Below are 19,342 nucleotides of genomic sequence, written 5' to 3'. Positions count from 1 at the left end.
TAACGGAGGCTACCGAAAGATCACATATGCACGACTTTTCTTTGGGCTCTCACGCATTATATGACATATGTATATAAGATATGTATATATATCAAAACACAACCCCGACAAGAAGTGTTGTTTATCAAGCGGGACCGGTGAAAGACACGGAGTATTTCAATGTGGGCGCCTTTCGGTGCTATGATACTATATGATACACTATGACTTGATATGATATAACACGATATGATATGATATGATATGATATGATATGATATGATATGATATGATATGATATGATATGATATGATATGATATGATATAACATGATGCGATATAAGATCTATTTTCTATGTATATGGAAAAGAAATGTTTTCAAAGGAAAGACAAGCATGCATGGTATCCAGCCAAAAAGGCATTCACATACATTGCATCTCATCACATGTTCTATGATCCCATGGTACTCATACTTATGTTCTGTTTGTATTATTTTTCATGCCTTACATACTCGGTACATTGCTCGTACCGACCCCTCTTCTTCAAAGATTTACCCGGACAACTACATAGAGGATGTTCCTACGAGTTGGTAGCTACTTGCATTCATAGAGTGATAGTTAAAGCAAGTCGTGGGTATTATGTCGGTAGCGCCCATGATCCGATATGTTATTATGTTTCGTGTCACGAGTCTTATATGACATTTTACTCATGGAATTTTTTTTTTTTCTATGTACTCATTTCTAACTAACTCATAAGTTTATGTATAAGAAAGATCCAAAAGTCTTAATCAAGACGGGGTGTGATATATAAGAGAGAAGATCCAAAAAGTCTTAATCAAGACTGAATATATAAATACAACTAAGCAGCCTGTAGATATCCTTACAAAAGGGTTGAACAGAGTTCAACATGAATATCTTGTATCCAAGCTAGGTTTGTTAAACATTTTTGTGGCACCTAGCTTGAGGAGGAGTGTGGAAGAGGGTTGTGAGTAAGCAAGAAGTGTAGTTTAGTCATTTCACCTTATGTCACGACCCAATTTAGCTAAGTCGTGCGGGCACATACCTTTCCCACCTCGATAAGCGAATTCTCAACCCAACAATAGTAAAAACGTAAATAAAGAATTCAATAAGCGGAAGAGAATAAATCACGTAAGTCTGACGATAATAATATAGAAACAGTATGGAAATAAGGAAATACACCCCAGAGTCTGGTCTAATCCATACAAGAGCATCTAACTAGAAATATACAAGTCTGGAATATCAATAATACATCAAGTCTGAATATGTTTCAGAATAGAAAATAAGACAAAAATAAAGAAGAATCTTCAAGGCAGTGGACGTCTCGTGCTACGCCCGTAGACTCTAAGCAAATCTCGAGCGACTATCGACCACGAGAAATAGAAGTAGATCCAACTGGAATGCATTCATAAAAGAATACGGCAAGCTGCGAGTCATCGATACAAAACCACAGTACTGGTAGGTATCATAGGCCGACTAAGTTTAGCTAACATAATCCAGACAATAAAGTAAGATAAGCAGATAAATCGACAAGTATAAGTCAAACACAAGCCAGAATCAAGTACACGTCATCACCTAGGTTGTAGCATCTAAACCCAAATGTGCCAAGTCTCAATATATCCAACCCGAATCCAAATAACACAAGTAAATCACCATATCATCACAATATAAGCCATAGTGCAATGTAATGCAATAATGTATGAATGCAAATGCAATGCAATGCTGTGTACACATGTACTCCGGACGGAAGTAATGACGTCTCGGTAGCACAACCCATGGGGGACTCGTGAAGTCTATGTACCACTCGTTCCGGATCTTTGCCCAACGTCAACGAGACTCCGGATCTTTGCTTGCGGAGGATTGTCATCAATACAACCCATGAGGGAGGCGGAGTCCATGTACCTCACGGTTCGACGACAACCTGGATACTGCTACCACACAACCACGATTCCGGGACAACCATCGGATATCGGACCTCACGTCACTCTCATCCAAACTGAGCCCAGCTCATCACAATGTTTCCTCAAGTACCATCAATGTATTAACAGTATATCACGAAGGATGAGAATGTGTGCAATGTATGAGTCATCATCAATGATCAAATCAATATCACGAGTACTAAGCATGGGTACGCCAACAATATCATGAAAGACTACACAAGTCATATAGAACATTATCCTTGTATCAAATGTCAACAAGTAAGATACTACAATATCATGATCAAGATGTATCAATAGTCTCCAATATTGCTATCACTACGTGGCATCAAGCCAACAACAATAGAACAAATCAAGTCACAACACAACGGGGTGGCTAGCCCCAATCACACAACAGGGCCCAACCTAAGACAATATCCAACCCAACTTCATACCCGAAGGTTTACATGCTTTCTCCGACAATATCATCTAAATATATGCTTCGTTAAAAGTAGTCTCACCATAGGGTAAGTCATAACCTACCTAGAAGGCCGAACAACAATAGCACCAACAATCACTCCTTAGCCTTTCCTTTCCGCTGAGCCTCGAGATCAACAAAGTCTAAGCATATTCGAATCATGGAATTAGGAATCTAAAGGTCCCAACATGAAATTAAACCTCTAGGTGATCAATTCCCATCAATAGCAAGCTAGAATAATCAACAATTTACTCTAATTCGGATTCTAGGCATAACCCCCAAATTTGGGTATAAACCCTAACTTCTAAATCCACAAATTAGCCTCTAATTAGGAAGAAGTTATGAAATAAGGGTTCTAATCATCGGTTCAATGCTTAATGAAGCTAACCCAACCAACAAATCATCATTTAGAAGCCTAGATAGAATATTCATTAACCCACTTTAATCTTCCATTACTAATGAACTAACAAGGAAAGGGGATTCTAAGATGATTAGGGATGATGAAATACCAAAGAGATTAGAAGGACTTACCACCAAGAATCTTCTCCAAGAATCCTCTAGAATTTCTCCCCAAAGCTCAAATTTCGGAATAGTAGTAAATGAGAGACTAAGGGCTTTTAATATACACTTAATGAATATAACAGGCCCGATATCGATACAGCGGCATCGGGACCGCTGCGACGGTACCGCCCCGACGGCCTCTCAGACCGCCGGGACGGTCGGGCTACAAAGCACTAGTACCACTGCTCTGGCGGTACCACTATGGTGGTAATGGTGCCGCCAGGGTGGACACCAGCATAGATTTTCCCACAAATAATCCCAATCTCAATACGAAATCCCGACTAATACTCGAGGCTATCTGCTCACAAACCACATGCACAGACACACATAAAAACATGCTACGAACGCACTCATGGCCTCGGAATTCCCAACGGAGGTCTCGTTGACCGAGTCAACCCCCGATACCTCAATTCTAACTTCCCAACCCAAGTCCCAAAATGCATCCGAGTGCATTGGGAACCGAACCAGATATACATACAAGTTCTAAAAGACCATCCGGACCTCTTGAAATCGATGGATTTCCAAAAAAGGTCCGTTTACCCAAAAGTCAACTTTGAGTCAACTCTTTTTCGCTTTAAACCCAAATTTGAAAGTCCCCCGAATCAAATCTAAACACCTCGGGAAGCGTGTCAACGGTCCCCTCGGGTCAAAAGTGAGCTAACCAAGCTCGGGAAAGGGTTGAAAGTGCCGGAAAGACTATAACGACCAAGCGGGTCGTTACACCTTATTAGTTAGTTAGTTGCTAATTAACTATAAATAGGATCTCTAGGTGTGCTCCAATCTGTTTTGAATATACGAACACAATGCTTCTTTCTTCTTCTGTCTTCTTCTTCAATATCAATTCTACGGATTATTAGATTTCATTGATTACTTCAATAGTTTAGTGCTAAATTCACTGTTATAATGGGTGAATTACTTTAATGTGAAAAATAGTCTAGAAAGTTTATTTTTATAGTGATTAGTGAATAAAGTTAGTATAAGCTTAAAATAAAGTCAAATAAAAAGATTTTAATAACTTTTTTAGTCTTGGCAACAACAATAATTTTTTTAATTTAATTTCTTTTCCACCTCTTGATGAAAAAGAAATGATACATCTCATGAACATATTCAAAACACACAAATATCCAACAAAGAATACTTTGAAACTCAATAACTAGACATGAGTACACCAGAATCTTCAACGTTGTTACACCCAAACATTGGAAGCATGTCACGAATGATAATGTCTGCCATACGATGATGAGCTTCATCTGTCAAATGAATGCCATCCCAGTTGACGTATCGAGACGGATTAGGACAAGCTGTGGCACCGGCTGATCCACATGGTTTCCCAGTATTATATCGTCCACCACCTCCACAACACGCGGAGAGCAATGTGTTCTGATTAAATCCAAATCTAGGAGCGTTGCGAAGAAGAGTGGTAAGAGCCCCAAAGTAATCCCCGTAGACGATTCTAACATTTGGGAACTGGAGTTGTAGATTTTGCAAAGCTTTGTTCAGTTCAGTGTTGTGGTATGCAGCGAAACCATTCATATTTCTCAAGCAACGTAACGGGTCGTATGCATTGGGATTAGGCACGGCAAATCTTGTTGGGTACACAGGTAGACATCCGAAAGGGTAAACTCCTGGAACCAAAATGCGAGTTGCCCCTAGTTGAATCATTTCTCTAATACCTCTCATAATTTCGGCAATAACTACAGGAACGTATGTACGGATCTCAGGTGCTTGCTTGTTTTGGAAGAAACAATTGTAGAAGTCAACTCCACCGCATTCACCCAATATTACGAGAGAGTTCTTGAGAGTTTGTTTACAATTCGCGCCACATGTGGACTGCAGATGAGATTTAAACCACCCTAATTGAGCCGCTAGATGCTTGTTGCAGGGACGTAAATTGACCTTCCTATCAGCCCAAAAAGCGTTATTCAAAGCCGTGGAACCAGAAACAGCGAAATTAACGCCTTGTTTGAAAGAAGTACCATTATTTAAGTAAGCATTTAGGAAGGGGAGGTTGAGAGAAGAGATGATGAAGTCATTAATGATACGACCGTCTGAGGCTCGACCTGTAGGCCTCTTGAAAAAGGTCCGGCCATAAGGAAGTTTGCTGGTGGCGAATACGAGGGAGACCCCGGGTAAACGGATGGCATTTCCAGCATCAGCGAGAGAGTCGCCGAATTGGTAAACAGAAGTGATCCCACATCTAGTTTGGGCAGCACAAGGAGAAGAGTGGAAAGCTATGGTTATTAGTAAAAGAAAGAAAGATACTTTAGGTAGAGAGGCCATTGAAGAATGTTGATTTTTTCTTGAAAACTTGAAGTAGTAATGCTAGGTTATATATAGGAGAGGAATAGAGGTTCTTGGAAATGCATGGTACGTAGATTTGTGATTCAATACACAACATATGTCTAAAATATTTTATGTATATAGTGCATGTGATAGGTTTTCGTGATCCAGATCGGACTCAAATGGAATCTTGATTATTTTATACTTCATGCGTACCAATTTGTGATATATTTTGAGTAGCCACGAAGTTTGAAAAAAAGGAAAAAAAAAAAAAAGACTTTTGAAACTTGTGCTCTGAAACAAGTCATAGATATTTGTGTGGTTATAAATTATTTCGTTAAGAAAAATGGGAAAGCATGTGATTAGTACGTACATCGATATTTTTTTTTTAATATTGAATTTGCCCAGTTATCCTAGGCAGTGTTGTATTAGCTTTAGCAAAAAGAGAGGAGGGCATAGACCATACTTCTCAGATACAACACAAAGGGGATATAATCATCCCATAGAACAGGAGGAGTTCCAACAAAAACTTACTCCAACTCCTTGTGTGACGATATCGTCATTCAAAACACAACATATACGTAGTGCATGTGCTAGTTTTTCGTGATCTAGATCGGACTCTATTGGAATCTTAGTATTTTATGTAGAATATAGTGCATGTTGCTAGTTTGATAACCTTTTTGGCTAATGGAATATTTACAATTAAGAAACGTGTACAACTAAAATCATAGGAATAAAATATGAGAAAATAAATTGAATGGCAATGATTGAGTTTGTAATACAGCGGTCCTAAAACCTCTATGACTTCTCGATATAGTACCAACTATGCTATGCCTAAATTTTCGAATTGTAAACTTTTTCTCTATTTTGATACGAGAAAAATTGATGCAATTTTTGTATACGGTAAAAACCGGATATATGCAAGACCGGTGAGACCGGGGACCGAAGATAAGAAGAGACAGGCATGATCACCGAGTCTTCCCTTAGAACTGGTGAAATTGCACCGGCTGCGGCTGACCTGAGAAAAGTGAAGCAAATCTGTTTGGTCCGGTATCACCGGACCAAACTCCGCATCACAGCCAGTCCGGTTTCTCCATGACCGAGTTGATCGTGGCCGTCGGTCCGGTTCCTCCATGACCAAGTTGATCGTGGCCGTTGGTCCGGTTTCAGCATGACCGAGTTGATCGTGGCCGTTAGTCCGGTTAATCAGTTACAAAATCGCCACGCGTCAACATCGTTCTGTCACATTGTATCGACAACCGTACGGGTGTCAGACCGTACGACCCAACCTTATCCTTTTAGGGTTTACTTTATTCTGAAAAGGCTTTATGTTGTATGCAAGGCCCATAAGGCAAAACTATAAATAGAAGGCATTTCCCTACTTTTAAGGGTTAGCTTTTTGAGATCTAGAGCATTGTAATAGCAAATCAAAATATCATTTCTCCCTTTGGCCCGAATCAGTGGAATATTGTTATCTTAGCTTACTCTTCTAATACCATTAACTTAATCTTCCATAGCAACATATTTATTCAAGTTATTAACACATATATTCATATATACATACCATTGCACACACGTCCATTTATATATTCCACATAAACCAAAAATAGATTAAAGTTTATTCACATATCCTATACCTCATTTACAAATTCAATTGATTACCTAAATTCGGGGTAAACAGTTTGGCGCCCACCGTGGGGCTAGGATTATAGTGGTCTTTGATCTTGGCTTCTATCTCTTACCCGATAAGATTGAAAAAATCTTTTGTTCGTCTCTGTGAAAACGGATCAAATGGCAAGCAGTGGGCAATCTGGTCACGTCAACAACAATGAGATTGTGGCCGAAAATGAGAACGGTGGGCTACGGGGCTTACCGGCGGAACCCGTCGACCCCGAACTCTAGTTGATTCGAGGGAGGGCCTCGGCCGACGAAACACCGTGAACCTAGGAGAATGCCGCCCGGCCGGCCACCGCCTCCCTTAAATACTCACAATTCAATTACTTTGTCCGAGCACAAGGCCGGAGAAAGTGCCGGATACCCCGGATGATTTTAACTCACGTTTAATTTTTGAAATGTTGCAGGAACAGAAAGTAGCTATTGCCGAACAAGGAGTCGCAATAGCCCAGTTGCAAAGCAAAAATGATGAAACAACCCCGGAGAGGACGAAAGGTGTTGCCGAACCCAGAAGGGACGAAACACGGATGGTCGAGAGTAATGGGTCCGGAGCTGGTTCATCCACCGAAGTTCTGAGAATGCTCGAAACATTGGCGAAGCGGGTAGACTCAACTGAGAAGAGGGTGGAAACATATAACTCTCGGGTGGACCAGATCCGGGGCTCCGCCTATTCTAAAAGGACCGAATTTGAAGAGGTACATTCGAGAGGCCTTTTCCTCGAGTGCGGCTCGAAATTGATCCCGAAGAGGTTGAAATGCCGGATATCCGGAAATATGACGGCACAACGGACCGCGGGAACACGTGACTTCATACACTGTGCCATGAAAGGCAATGATGCGAAGAAGAGGATGAAATTGAATCCGTGTTGTTAAAAAAGTTTGGGGAAACTCTGTCAAAGGGAGCATTGACTTGGTACGACCATCTGCCCGAGCATTCAATCACTTCTTTCGAAATGCTCGCGGATGCGTTCATAAAAGCTCATGTCGGTGCCAAAAAGGTGCAGGCCCATAAGGCGGATATTTTCCGTATAGCCCAAAGGGATGATGAGTTATTACATGATTTTGTCAACCGGTTCCAAAGGGAACGGATGGAGCTCCTCGGTTCGGAGGAATAGACACAAGCTTTGACCAAAGGGCTTAATCCTCGAAGCTCGACGGCCTCGTTCAAACTAAAAGAGAACTTGCTTGGCTGATGTTCATAACAGGTATGAATCAAAGATTCGGGTAGAGGATGACCAGCTTGAGCTCCCCCCGGGACCTGTAAATATGAGCAAAAGTTCTGAGAGATCGAGGAAAAATTACGAGCCGGAGTCTAGACCATCGAGGGAAAGGTATTGGCCGTACTCTCATTCAGAAAAGCCAAGCTCCCGGTCGAAAAAATCGAGGGTTGGTCCCAGTCAGTTCTCCAGTCGGGGTGATAAACGGACCTAGTGCCCGTCGAACAGGAGGACTATCATTTAGAAGTGATGCCGGGAGCTCGGCTACCAACAAAGACTTGCCGAGGATATCGGAGTACAACTTCAGCATCAATACTTCGGATCTCGTCTCGGCCATAGGTCGTATCGCAGAAGCAAGATGGCCGAGACCATTGAGATCAGATCCCGAACAATGGGACCCAAACGTGATATGTGAGTACCACGGAACCCATGGGCACGGGGCGAAGAGTCGCCAATTGAGAGAGAGGAGGTGGCTCGGTTATTGAAAAATGGCCACCTTCGAGAGTTCCTGAGTGAACGGGCTAAAAGCCATTACAAGGAAAAGGAATCCCACAAACGGGCTGAACCAGTAGAACCTCAGCATATAATCAACATGATAATCGGGGGTATGGATGCGCCTCGAGGCCCGGTGATGAAATGGACAAAGGTTTCCATTATACGTGAGAAGCGCAGCCGGGATTACATGCCCGAAGGTTCCATCTCCTTCAGCAACGACGATACAGAAGGCATCATTCAACCGCACAATGATGCTTTGGTAATTTCTATTCTTATATTCAAATCACAAGTCAAGCGTATTTTGATTGACCCAGGTAGCTCAGCCAATATCATCCGGTGGAGAGTGGTCGAACAACTGAGACTACTCGATCAGATCGTACCTGTGGCTCGAGTACTCAGTGGGTTTAATATGGCGAGTGAAACCACGAAGGGGGAGATTTCTTTGCTAGTCAATATTGATGGCACCATTTAGCAGACGGTGTTCTATGTCATCAAAGGAGACATGAAGTATAATGCTTTGCTCGGTAGACCATGGATACATAGCATGAGGGCATCCCATCGACATTACATCGGCTGCGAAATTTCCAACACCGGAGGGGGTAAAAACCATCCGAGGAGAACAGCCCGCTGCAAGGGAGATGTTCGCGGTTGAGGAAGCGCCACTCATTCCCAAAAAATCGGATCTGAAAGAGGACGAACCAATCGGTGGCAAGGACTCTAAATAGCAACTAAAGTGTACGGGTTCGACAGCGGAGCAGCAGGGGTCGGACCCGGGGTATGAAGAAGATGATTTCGGTGTACCTAGATCTTTCGTCTTACCGGATGACTCGGATGCAACCAAGTCTACAGTGGAGGAGCTGAAGCAAGTTGTCTTGTTCGAATATCTACCGGATAGAAAGGTATACCTGGGCACGGGGTTAACCTCAGAGTTCAGGAACAAGTTAATTAAGTTTCTTCAAGCTAATGTCGATTGCTTTCGCATGGTCCCGTATAGATATGACGGGTATGCCACCGAAAGTAACAACTCACAAGCTCGGCCTCGACGGGAGATTTCCCCGGTGAAGCGAGAAGGGAGGCCTATGGCAGAACCGAAGCACGCCTTCGTAAAGGATGAGGTAACAAAGCTTTTGAAAATAGGCTCTATTCGGGAGGTAAAATACCCGGATTGGCTGGCTAACGTAGTGGTGGTGCCGAAAAAAGGTAATAAATTTAGAATGTGCGTTGATTATAAGGATTTAAACAAAGCATGCCCGAAGGATTCATTTCCGATGCCTCACATCGATAGAATGATCGATGCGACGGCCGGGCATGAGATGTTGAGTTTTCTCGACGCTTACTCCGGGTATAACCAAATCCGGATGCACCCGGAGGATCAAGAGAAAATATCCTTTATTACCCGGTATGGGACTTACTGTTACAATGTCATGCCCTTCGGATTAAAAAATACCGGTGCAACTTACCAACGCCTAGTTAATGGGATGTTCGAAGAACAGATAGGAAAAACAATGGAAGTTTATATTGATGACATGGTTGTCAAGTCCCTGGAAATAGAGGACCATTTAAAACATTTGCAGGAAACCTTCGATGTGCTCCATAAATACAACATGAAGCTTAACCCGGAGAAATGTGCCTTCGGTGTCCGGTCGGGCAAGTTCTTGGGTTACATGGTGTCCAATCGAGAGATTGAAATTAACCCGGACAAGATCAAAGCAATCGAGGATATTGAGGTGGTAAATAACGTCAAAGGGTGCGAGGCTCACGGAAGGATAGACGGCCGAGTCGGTTCATATCGAGATCCTCGGACAAAGTCACCCTTTCTTCTCCTTATTAAGGAAGAAGAATGACTTCACTTGGACACCGAAATGCCAAAAGGCCTTACAAGAATTGAAAAGATACTTGTCCAGCCCGCCTCTGTTGCACACACCGAAGGCGGATGAGCGGCTTTTCCTCTACCTTGCCGTATCCGAAGTGGCGGTAAGTGGTGTTTTGGTCCGGGAAGAATCGGTGTACGCAATTCCCTATATATTACGTGAGTAGAACTTTGGGGATGCGGAGACACCGTTATTCACCTTGAAAAATTGGCTTTGGCATTGGTAAGTGCTTAGAAAGCTCAAACCTTACTTTCAATGCCATCGATATGTGTAATGACAACTTATCCTCTAAAGAACATCATGCACAAACTGAAATTATCGGGTAGACTAACTAAATGGGCCGTAGAGATTAGCGGATATGATATCGAATATAAGCCTCGGACGGCCATTAAGTCCCAAATTTTGGCCGATTTTGTGGCAGATTTCACTCCGGCCATGGTCCCCGAGGTTGAGAAAGAACTTTTGCTAAGCTCGGGAAAAGCTTCGGGTATTTGGTCGTTACACACGAACGGGCCTCGAACCTCAAAGGTTCGGGCTAGGAATTGTCCTTAGATCTCCCGCCGGGGATGCCATTCGACAATCCATTAGAACTATTAAATTGACTAACAATGAAGCCGAGTATGAGGCTATGATTGCAGGTTTGGAATTAGCTCGGAGTATGGGAGCCGAAATAATCGAAGCAAAATGCGACTCTCTCTTGGTCGTTAACCAGGTGAATGGCATCTTCGAGGTCAGGGACGAACGAATGCAAAGGTATCTGGAAAAAATCCAAGTGATACTACACCGGTTTAAAGAATGGACCATGCAGCATGTACCCAGGGAGCAGAACAGCGAAGCCGATGCATTGGCCAATTTGGGCTCTTCAGTCGAAGGGGAAGAAATTAACCCCGGCACCATGGTACAGTTAATGAATTCGGCGATAGAAACCGGGCATGCTGAAATAAACACGATGGGTCTAACATGGGATTGGCGGAACAAGTACATCGACTACTTGCGAGACGGAAAGCTCCCGAGTGACCCAAAAGAATCACGGTCACTGAGGACAAAAGCGGCACGATTACGCGAGTGGACGACCAATTGTATCGACGGTCTTTCTTCGGGCCCTTGGCCAAATGTTTGGGTCCCGGAGAAACCGAGTATGTTATGAGAGAAGTCCACGAGGGGACCTGCGGAAATCACTCCGGTGCAGAAGCATTAGTCCGAAAAATTATCAGAGGCGGTTATTATTGGAACCGGATGGAGGAAGATTCGAAGAATTTTGTCCGAAAATGTGATGGATGTCAAAGACATGCCCCCGATGATTCCGGGGGAGTTGCTACACTCGGTGATGTCACTCAGCCCTTCATGAAGTGGGGAATGGACATTGTTGGTCCTTTCTGCCGTGGGCACCAGGTAAGGCCCGTTTTATTGTGTTTATGACTGACTATTTCTCTAAATGGGTTGAAGCGCGGGCCTTCGAAAAGATTAGGGAAAAGGAAGTTATTGACTTCATATGGGACCACATTATCTGTCGTTTCGACATCCCGGTCGAGATAACTTGTGATAACGGTCCTCAGTTCATTGGCAGCAAAGTCAATGATTTCCTCGAGGGGTTGAAGATCAAGAAAATTGTATCAACTCCGTATCACCCGAGTGCAAACGGACAGGCAGAATCCACAAATAAAACAATAATTCAAAATCTAAGGAAAAGACTTGAAACATCGAAGCATCACTAGAGGGAGGTGCTCCCGGAGGTATTGTGGGCTTACAGAACCACAACAAAGTCAAGCACGGGAGAAACACCTTTCTCGTTGGTCTACGGGGATGAGGGCCCTCCCCGTAGAAGTTGGGGGGGGGGTCTCCGGTTCGGATACGCCACCGGTGAATCAAACGAGGAGGCCATGGCCATAAAACTCGGCCTCACAGATGACCTTCGCGAAAATGCGTTGCAGCCCAAAAACAGAGAATGGAAAGGTACTACAACCGGAGGGCCAATTTTTGACATTTCCTAGTTGGGGACTTGGTGCTTCGGAAAGTTACTTTGAACGCCTAAGAATCCCAACGATGGTAAGTTGAGTCGGGCGGGAAGGCCGTACAAGATAACTGGAATAACGGGTAAAGGGTCTTATCAGCTAGAATCCATGGACGGACGACGGTTGCGCAATAACTGGAATGTGGCGCATTTGAAGAGATACTACTGCTAAGGTATGGACACCTGCCTTTGTGCTTATATTTTGCTAATCTTTCTTTTTTGCAGGAATTCGAGTACCGGATGAAGTTAGATGTTAGGTCTGAAAACACGTGTTGCACTCTTTTCCTTAGTACGATTTTGTCCCAAATTGGGTTTTCCGACAAGGTTTTTAATGAGGCAACAAGTACAACGTGTTACTTGATAAAAATGAATGTAAGTGTCCGGGGGTACCCTACGAGTGGGACTGGATAGTGCTTACCCTATCATACAGCTCGGATAAACACTAGGGGACTACTATACCCACATCGAGGGTTACCCCGGTAAACAGAAAACGAAGCAGCTCAACAAAGCAGAACGCCATTAGGTCCTCGAAATTTTGTTTCTCACCTTCGTCCAAAAATCGGACCTTCTGTATTAGGTTTCGATGTAAGGACCAAACGATCAGAATGAATCGTGTCCACTTAGTGTTTGCTACGGCAAAAACAGAAGGAAACGGACGAAATCTTCATATCATGTACGTACAAATACTTGCAATACAAAGATTATTGAAAATTCAGATTATTGCATTTCGGATATGTCTTCTTGTTAAACACCCTCCCCCGGTGATTACCGCCGAATTTCGACATCGCTTTATTCAGATACCCTACACTGGGGATTACAGTCGAAATTCGACAAAGGCAACAAGGTCACATTGAACCGAGCCAAAATCTTTAACACCCTCGAGTGGGGACTGCTATATAGAATTTGCTAAGGCTGGGATTCAGATGTCTGAACCTAACCCATGATAAATGAACTGGCGAAAAAATATCGGCCCTAAAATGCCTAATGTGATTCGGAGACGTCTGAATTCACAGAGCATAATTAAGTCCCATGGGCAAACAACTTGATCAAATCCCCGGACAAATTATACCGGACAAAGTGAAAAGCCGATAACAAGGCATAATCCAAAATAAAAAAAATAAATAAAAAAATCTCCGAGCAAAAGTCATAATAAACACAGATCGAAGGATAAAGAAAATCAACAAGAAAAATGCGCATTCCATATATGAAAGGTTTTTTACACCTGAAATTCCTACGAAGATAGAAAACAAAAAACAAGCCAAAAAGACAAAGGCAAAATAAAGACTAAGTACGGATACGATCTATTCGGTGCGGTGGAACCGAACGCTCGGATGCGTACGCTCGGAATCCTCGGAATCGGTATCAAGGGCTCTCTTGGCTTCCTCCTCGATCTTTTTGGCTTCAAGTATCAGGGTCGGAGGTCCCCAAAACCTTGTTGAGCTTGCTCGAGGGTGGCCCTCCGGGACTTCCACCGCTCATACTCTACCGCAATAGTAGTATGGGCCTCGGCAGCCTCCACGTTCCTAAGGGCTTCTGCCAAGTCGGCCTCAGCCTGGGCCAGTTTGTCCACCAATTCGGATCTCTCAACATCGAGGATTCTTTGAACTTGAGTAGCCGACTCGAGCTCGGCCTTCAGGAGGTCATTGGCCTCGGCTGTCTCCTCGAATTTGGTTTTGAGCTCATCGCATATCCGGGCCCTATCCTCGGCTTTCTGCTCGAATACCCTCAACTTGTCCTTGTACTCGGCATTCTCGGATTCAAGCCGCCGATGCCTCTCGGCCATGTTCTCGGCATCAGTCTGGACCGAGTCAAGCTCCCCCCGAAGTTGAGAGATAGTGGCCTCGAGTTCACCAAGCCTCGAAGAAAAACGAGCATTATCTTGGCTAAGGCCGAACTTTTCCGCTTCCAGGAGCCGGTTCTTTTCGACCATCCCGGCCAACTCATCTTTTAATCAAAGATTTTCGACCTTCGCTGCTTCGAGCACAGGTCGAAGGTTGGAAAGGGGAGCCGCTCGGTTCAATTGATCCTCCTTCACTTGCAAAAGGTGACAAGCACCGCGCTGCGGAACTTCTCCGTTTTCCGACCACGGGCGTCCACGGTAATAAGACTCGGCCCCTAAGGTCGTCAACCTCTCTTGCGAGCACGGATGAAGGCTTCATTGACAAGCACCACGCTCTGTAAAAGAAACGCGACATTAAACTTAGATAAAACGAGAAGGAAAAATTCACATTGAATTATGGAAAGATAGGCTGATAAGCTTACTCGATTGCCCGCGTGCATGCCCTCGTTAATAAGACTCTGCCAAGGGACCCCGGTCATCTTCCGCTTATCCGAGTCCGATACGAGGGGCCTCAGATAGCTTGCAACTCCCACAGGACGCGGCAAAAAACTGCAGTCCTCGGGCTTTCTCTGGTAACCACGGTCGATCTTATTCTTCTAGGTTCCACACTTGGGGCGGGAAGATACGCAAGGAAAAAGCTATCTCGGAACTTTGTTTCGATGGACCGACCGAGGTATGTTAGCTCGACTCGTGACTCGTGGGATAGGGAGATAAATACCAAAAAATTGAAAAACTATTATCGAACCGGAAAAAGCGAACCCGAAACTTCAACAAACCGAAAGTTGGTTCGGTGTTTGGTGTCCACCGTAAAAAGACCGAAACCGAAATAGCCGAACCGAAGTTTTATAAATAAGTGCGACAAGTTAAAGACTCGGATGTTGTAGGGTCCCCGGTAAGGGGAATTTTGTTTACATCCGGTGGAGCCTCGGTCTCGAAAATTTTAATACATTACCCAAAAAAAAATTAAAATAGTCCTTAAGTCGCGGGATGTGGGCCCATTAAGTTTAAAGCAAAAAAAACCTAATTGTAATAAGGTCCCTTTGCACTTTGTCATCCCATTTTCTCCTTTAGTGATGAGAGAAATCGGAAATCCAACATCATCTTAACAAAGAAAGGGTACTAGAGGATGTGTCTTTAGGATTAATGTATGTCCTTTATGTGTTTTGTTAATTATTCTTACGGTATGTATATAACACCATTTTGCATGTAATCCTATATCCTGGTTTATGATTATAGTCGACGGAAAGTTCTTGTGTTTGAATGCTTTGTTTGATTTTGATTTCAATTTATGTGGCTTCTATGTTTTATTGCTTTTGAGAATATGAATTATTGTCGATACGCATTGTGTAATTGCTGTATGTTGAATATGTGAATTAAGGTGTTAATGAAACAAAATTATATATCAAAAAAACCGAATTGAAAATCGTCGGAACGGTAACTTTAAAAAATCGAAACCGAAAGAACATGTTAAACCGAACTAGTTTGGTTCGGTGTTGGTTTGAAAACCTAAATGTTAAGAAAAATTGAAGGAAAATAGCCAAATCGAAATTTGATAAGCGGTATGTAAAGTTATCCATTCTTTCCGACCCGTCGAATAATCCGGTAACTCCACCCCTACTCCTAGTATGACATATGATTGGATAGGGAGATATCCCGAAGAGCTCCAACTAGTATTCATTCATGTTAAAAGGAATTGCGTATGAGGTATCCATGTAACCACGGAACGTATCATCAAAGTTAAGAGGAGAAATCGTTTTAATACGAGGGGCAAGTGTTTGACAAAGCATTGGGGATAATTATTGAAGAAGGAGCGAGATTTAACTTGCTATTATCATTCCACCTCTCTCCGGAAAAGGGCATATAGTCTGGAGTGAAATAATGTCCCCGGTCCCCCGCGACCGGTGACTCCCGGTATGAGGCAAAATTCCCTCGGTTTGTCTCCCCGTTGGTCTTCGATCCACGAAAGATCGGTTTAGGCCCTCGACTTGATCATACCCTATCGGAACAATCGGGAGAATATAAACGGATGAAGTTGTTATGTCCGTATCTTTACATTGTGGACATTATAAAGCTAAGTGCGACAAGTTAAAGACAAAGCGGTTTTGTTTCGGTTATGAACAGCGTTTTCGGGTTTTCACATACGTAATGCGTTTAAATTGTTTCACCTTGGAGTTGCCTATGGATTTCGTTTGGTATAAGAATAATTATTGGAGAATAAGGATCAATTGACCAAGATTGGTGTGACTAAGTGAGATTAAGAACTTTTACATCCTTAGTAAGCTTAAGTGGCCGTGTGGGATATATATATATGTGGTTTTGTGCCAACTCTTATTGGCTAAGAACTTGGGTGGGACACATGTCAACTTTGTGGACTGCATATATAAGGAGGATTATGATTCATAGTGTATAAACTTTCATTTCTACATTACAAGTTGGTTTTAGTGATAGAGAGAGGCTCTCGGCTTTGTTGTGGCAGAACACCCTAATAGGGATTGATCCAAAAAATTGATTTTCCCCTCAAATTAACTCCTCATCAAGTGTGTATAAGTCCGTGTAGTAGTTGTTGGGAAGAGACAAGGTAGCATTCGAAGACCGTTAAAGATTCGGCCAAGTTTGAAGGACAAATTGCAAGGTAAGCATGAAATACGTATGAAGATCTTGAATGTATAATTCATGCATGTTGTTGTTGGATTGTGGTTGTGGTTGAATTTGAGGTTGAGCGACGAGCTAGGTGAAGTCTAAAGGTGCTTCCATGTGGGACATGTATTGTTGGGGTAAGATGAGAGCTAGAACATTGTAATTGAACAAGATTGTCTCGAGTTTGAATCGGAGGTATTTATGATGGGCGACGATATAAAGTTAAGAGGAGAAATCGTTTTAATAGGTTTGAATGGCTTCTCAACCCGGCATGTTTGACAAAGATTGAATGAAATTATGTTTGGTTTTCTTGTACATGAAACTTACGATTATCATTCCAGGTATTCTTCGAGTGGCATATAGTCGGGTTTGAAAATCATGGAGTTGTAGGGATGGCATTGACGTAGCGCTGTCGAGGGGCGTGTTTTAGGGGAGTGTCGTTTCGGTCTTGTTTCATGCCGAAAGATCGGATTTCGGCTTGTTGTTGTTATGATCATATTGTGGTAATTGCATGTATGTTGAATATGAGAATTAAACGGATGAATGAGCCATCGTAAATCCCTTTTTTTTACGTCGTATAATGAACTAAAGCGAGTTGATAAACAAGAATTATTGGGCATAACTAGAGGTGAGGGTAATGTTGTTGAATCGGTTGTTATGAACATTTAAAAATGTTATGTCCCGTATTTTGTATGGGCTTATTGGCCGTGAGTGGACATAATAGACAATATACGGTTTTTAGGATTGGGGGGTATGCACGAGAATAAGGATCAATTGACCAAGAATGATAAGTGGATAAGTATAAAGCTTGTAGAGGAAGCCTTTGGCTAATAATGGGTGACACATCGATTCGTCGGGCCGAGGGGGCAAACATTTGCAAAGTTGGATTAGAGAGCGTCGGCTACGTGTTAAAATCAATTTGATTTTCCAAGCAAATTTATCCTCAAGTGTATAAGGACGATGGGAAGAGATATAGGATAAGTGTTGTTTGGGCGTGCAAGGAGAAGTTATTATGAAGACTGAATGTAAATTCATCTTTGTTATAGTTTCTTTTTGGACGGTCAGGTGGTTGCTTTGCATGTATTGTTGGATATAATGTATGTCAAGCCTCGCGGTTTTGCCCTGTAAATTGGTTTATGATATGATTGTTATTTGTTCTTAAAGTTGAATGAGCCATGTGTTGGTTTAATCGAGTTATGTTTGGTTTTTCTTGTACATGTATTGGAAATGGATTGAAGGTGTTGTGGTGGTACGAACATCATGGAGTTGTAGGGATGGCATTGAAGGAATTGAGGTGGTTTGTGTTGTTATGCACATTGTGGTATACATGTATGTTGAATATGTAATGAAAATGAAACAAAGGTTCTTAGAACTAGTCTATGATGGGTAATTAGGAAGAACAAGTTATGTGTCAAAAAATAATAAAGAGTGAAGAAGATAGTTGAGAGAAAATTTCAAAATTGCATTTATATGAGATGATTAGAATGTTAGCTTGTAGCTTACTGCTGGTATTTTCATCGGTCCAAAAGATTGTGAGGCGCGTGTTAACAGATATGATGTACATTGATATGGAGTGTTGGTCGGCATCGAGTTATTATACGGCTAAACCCAATGGTGGGGCAAACCCTAGAAGTAAGTATGATATAACCCAAGGTGGGGCAACTCCCATCTCTAAAAGTATGACATATGAGAATTTCTTAAAGACGTATAATCGAGTTATGGTTTAGATTTATTTATTAGATAATTAACTAGTATGTGGGAGAATGAAAATGGTATGTAACATGCTAGGGTTATGATATTAAATGTGTTACGGTATGAACATATTAGAAGAACTTAATGTGATTATTGTCCATTGTGGACCGGATATGATACATGACATTGATATGCATATTTGTATTTACGGTTGCTTATTATTAAGTATTTTGGTATATTATTCTGCCGTTGGAGGGGCGGGACGCGTTATATGATGTACGTATGTATTATCGAGTGTGATCCGTGATTTGAAACCGATGGGGTGCGTTACGGCGGTTACTATTCCACATTGGTTGCGAATCCCACATTAGTTTGGGGGTGGTTTTATGCCGACACGTGGTTAATGTCACCTCGCTGGCAGAGGAACGATGACGCTAGCCATTGTGGAAAATAAAATTATCTATTTCGAGTAAGTATTTTGGTATTAAACCTTTGTTCCGGTTTAGCGTCGACTCGTATAGCCTTTTGACCCCCTTTCTTCGGTATATATGCGGAAGTGTGAGGGGTACGACGGTATAGCCTTTTGTCCGTCGTATATGTGTTCGAGAATGCGACGGAAGTGCGTAAGGTCTTATGATGTCGTTGTCACGTATGTGTGTGTGGGTGTGTGTAGTCGAT

The 19,342-nt window shown here is 42.6% G+C and overlaps 1 protein-coding gene across 1 annotated transcript; it reads right to left on the bottom strand.

Moving 5' to 3' along the window:
• Positions 1-3,999: 3,999 nt before the first annotated feature.
• LOC132051088 (acetylajmalan esterase-like) lies at positions 4,000-5,228 on the bottom strand. Its single transcript, XM_059442379.1, has one exon. The coding sequence runs from the start codon at positions 5,226-5,228 to the stop codon at positions 4,095-4,097; it is 1,134 nt and encodes a 377-aa protein (XP_059298362.1). The 3' UTR covers positions 4,000-4,094.
• Positions 5,229-19,342: the final 14,114 nt, after the last annotated feature.

The sequence above is a fragment of the Lycium ferocissimum genome, chromosome 3, assembly GCF_029784015.1.
Source record: "Lycium ferocissimum isolate CSIRO_LF1 chromosome 3, AGI_CSIRO_Lferr_CH_V1, whole genome shotgun sequence".
Lineage (NCBI taxonomy): Eukaryota > Viridiplantae > Streptophyta > Magnoliopsida > Solanales > Solanaceae > Lycium > Lycium ferocissimum.
This window is presented reverse-complemented; position numbering and strand designations above follow the sequence as displayed.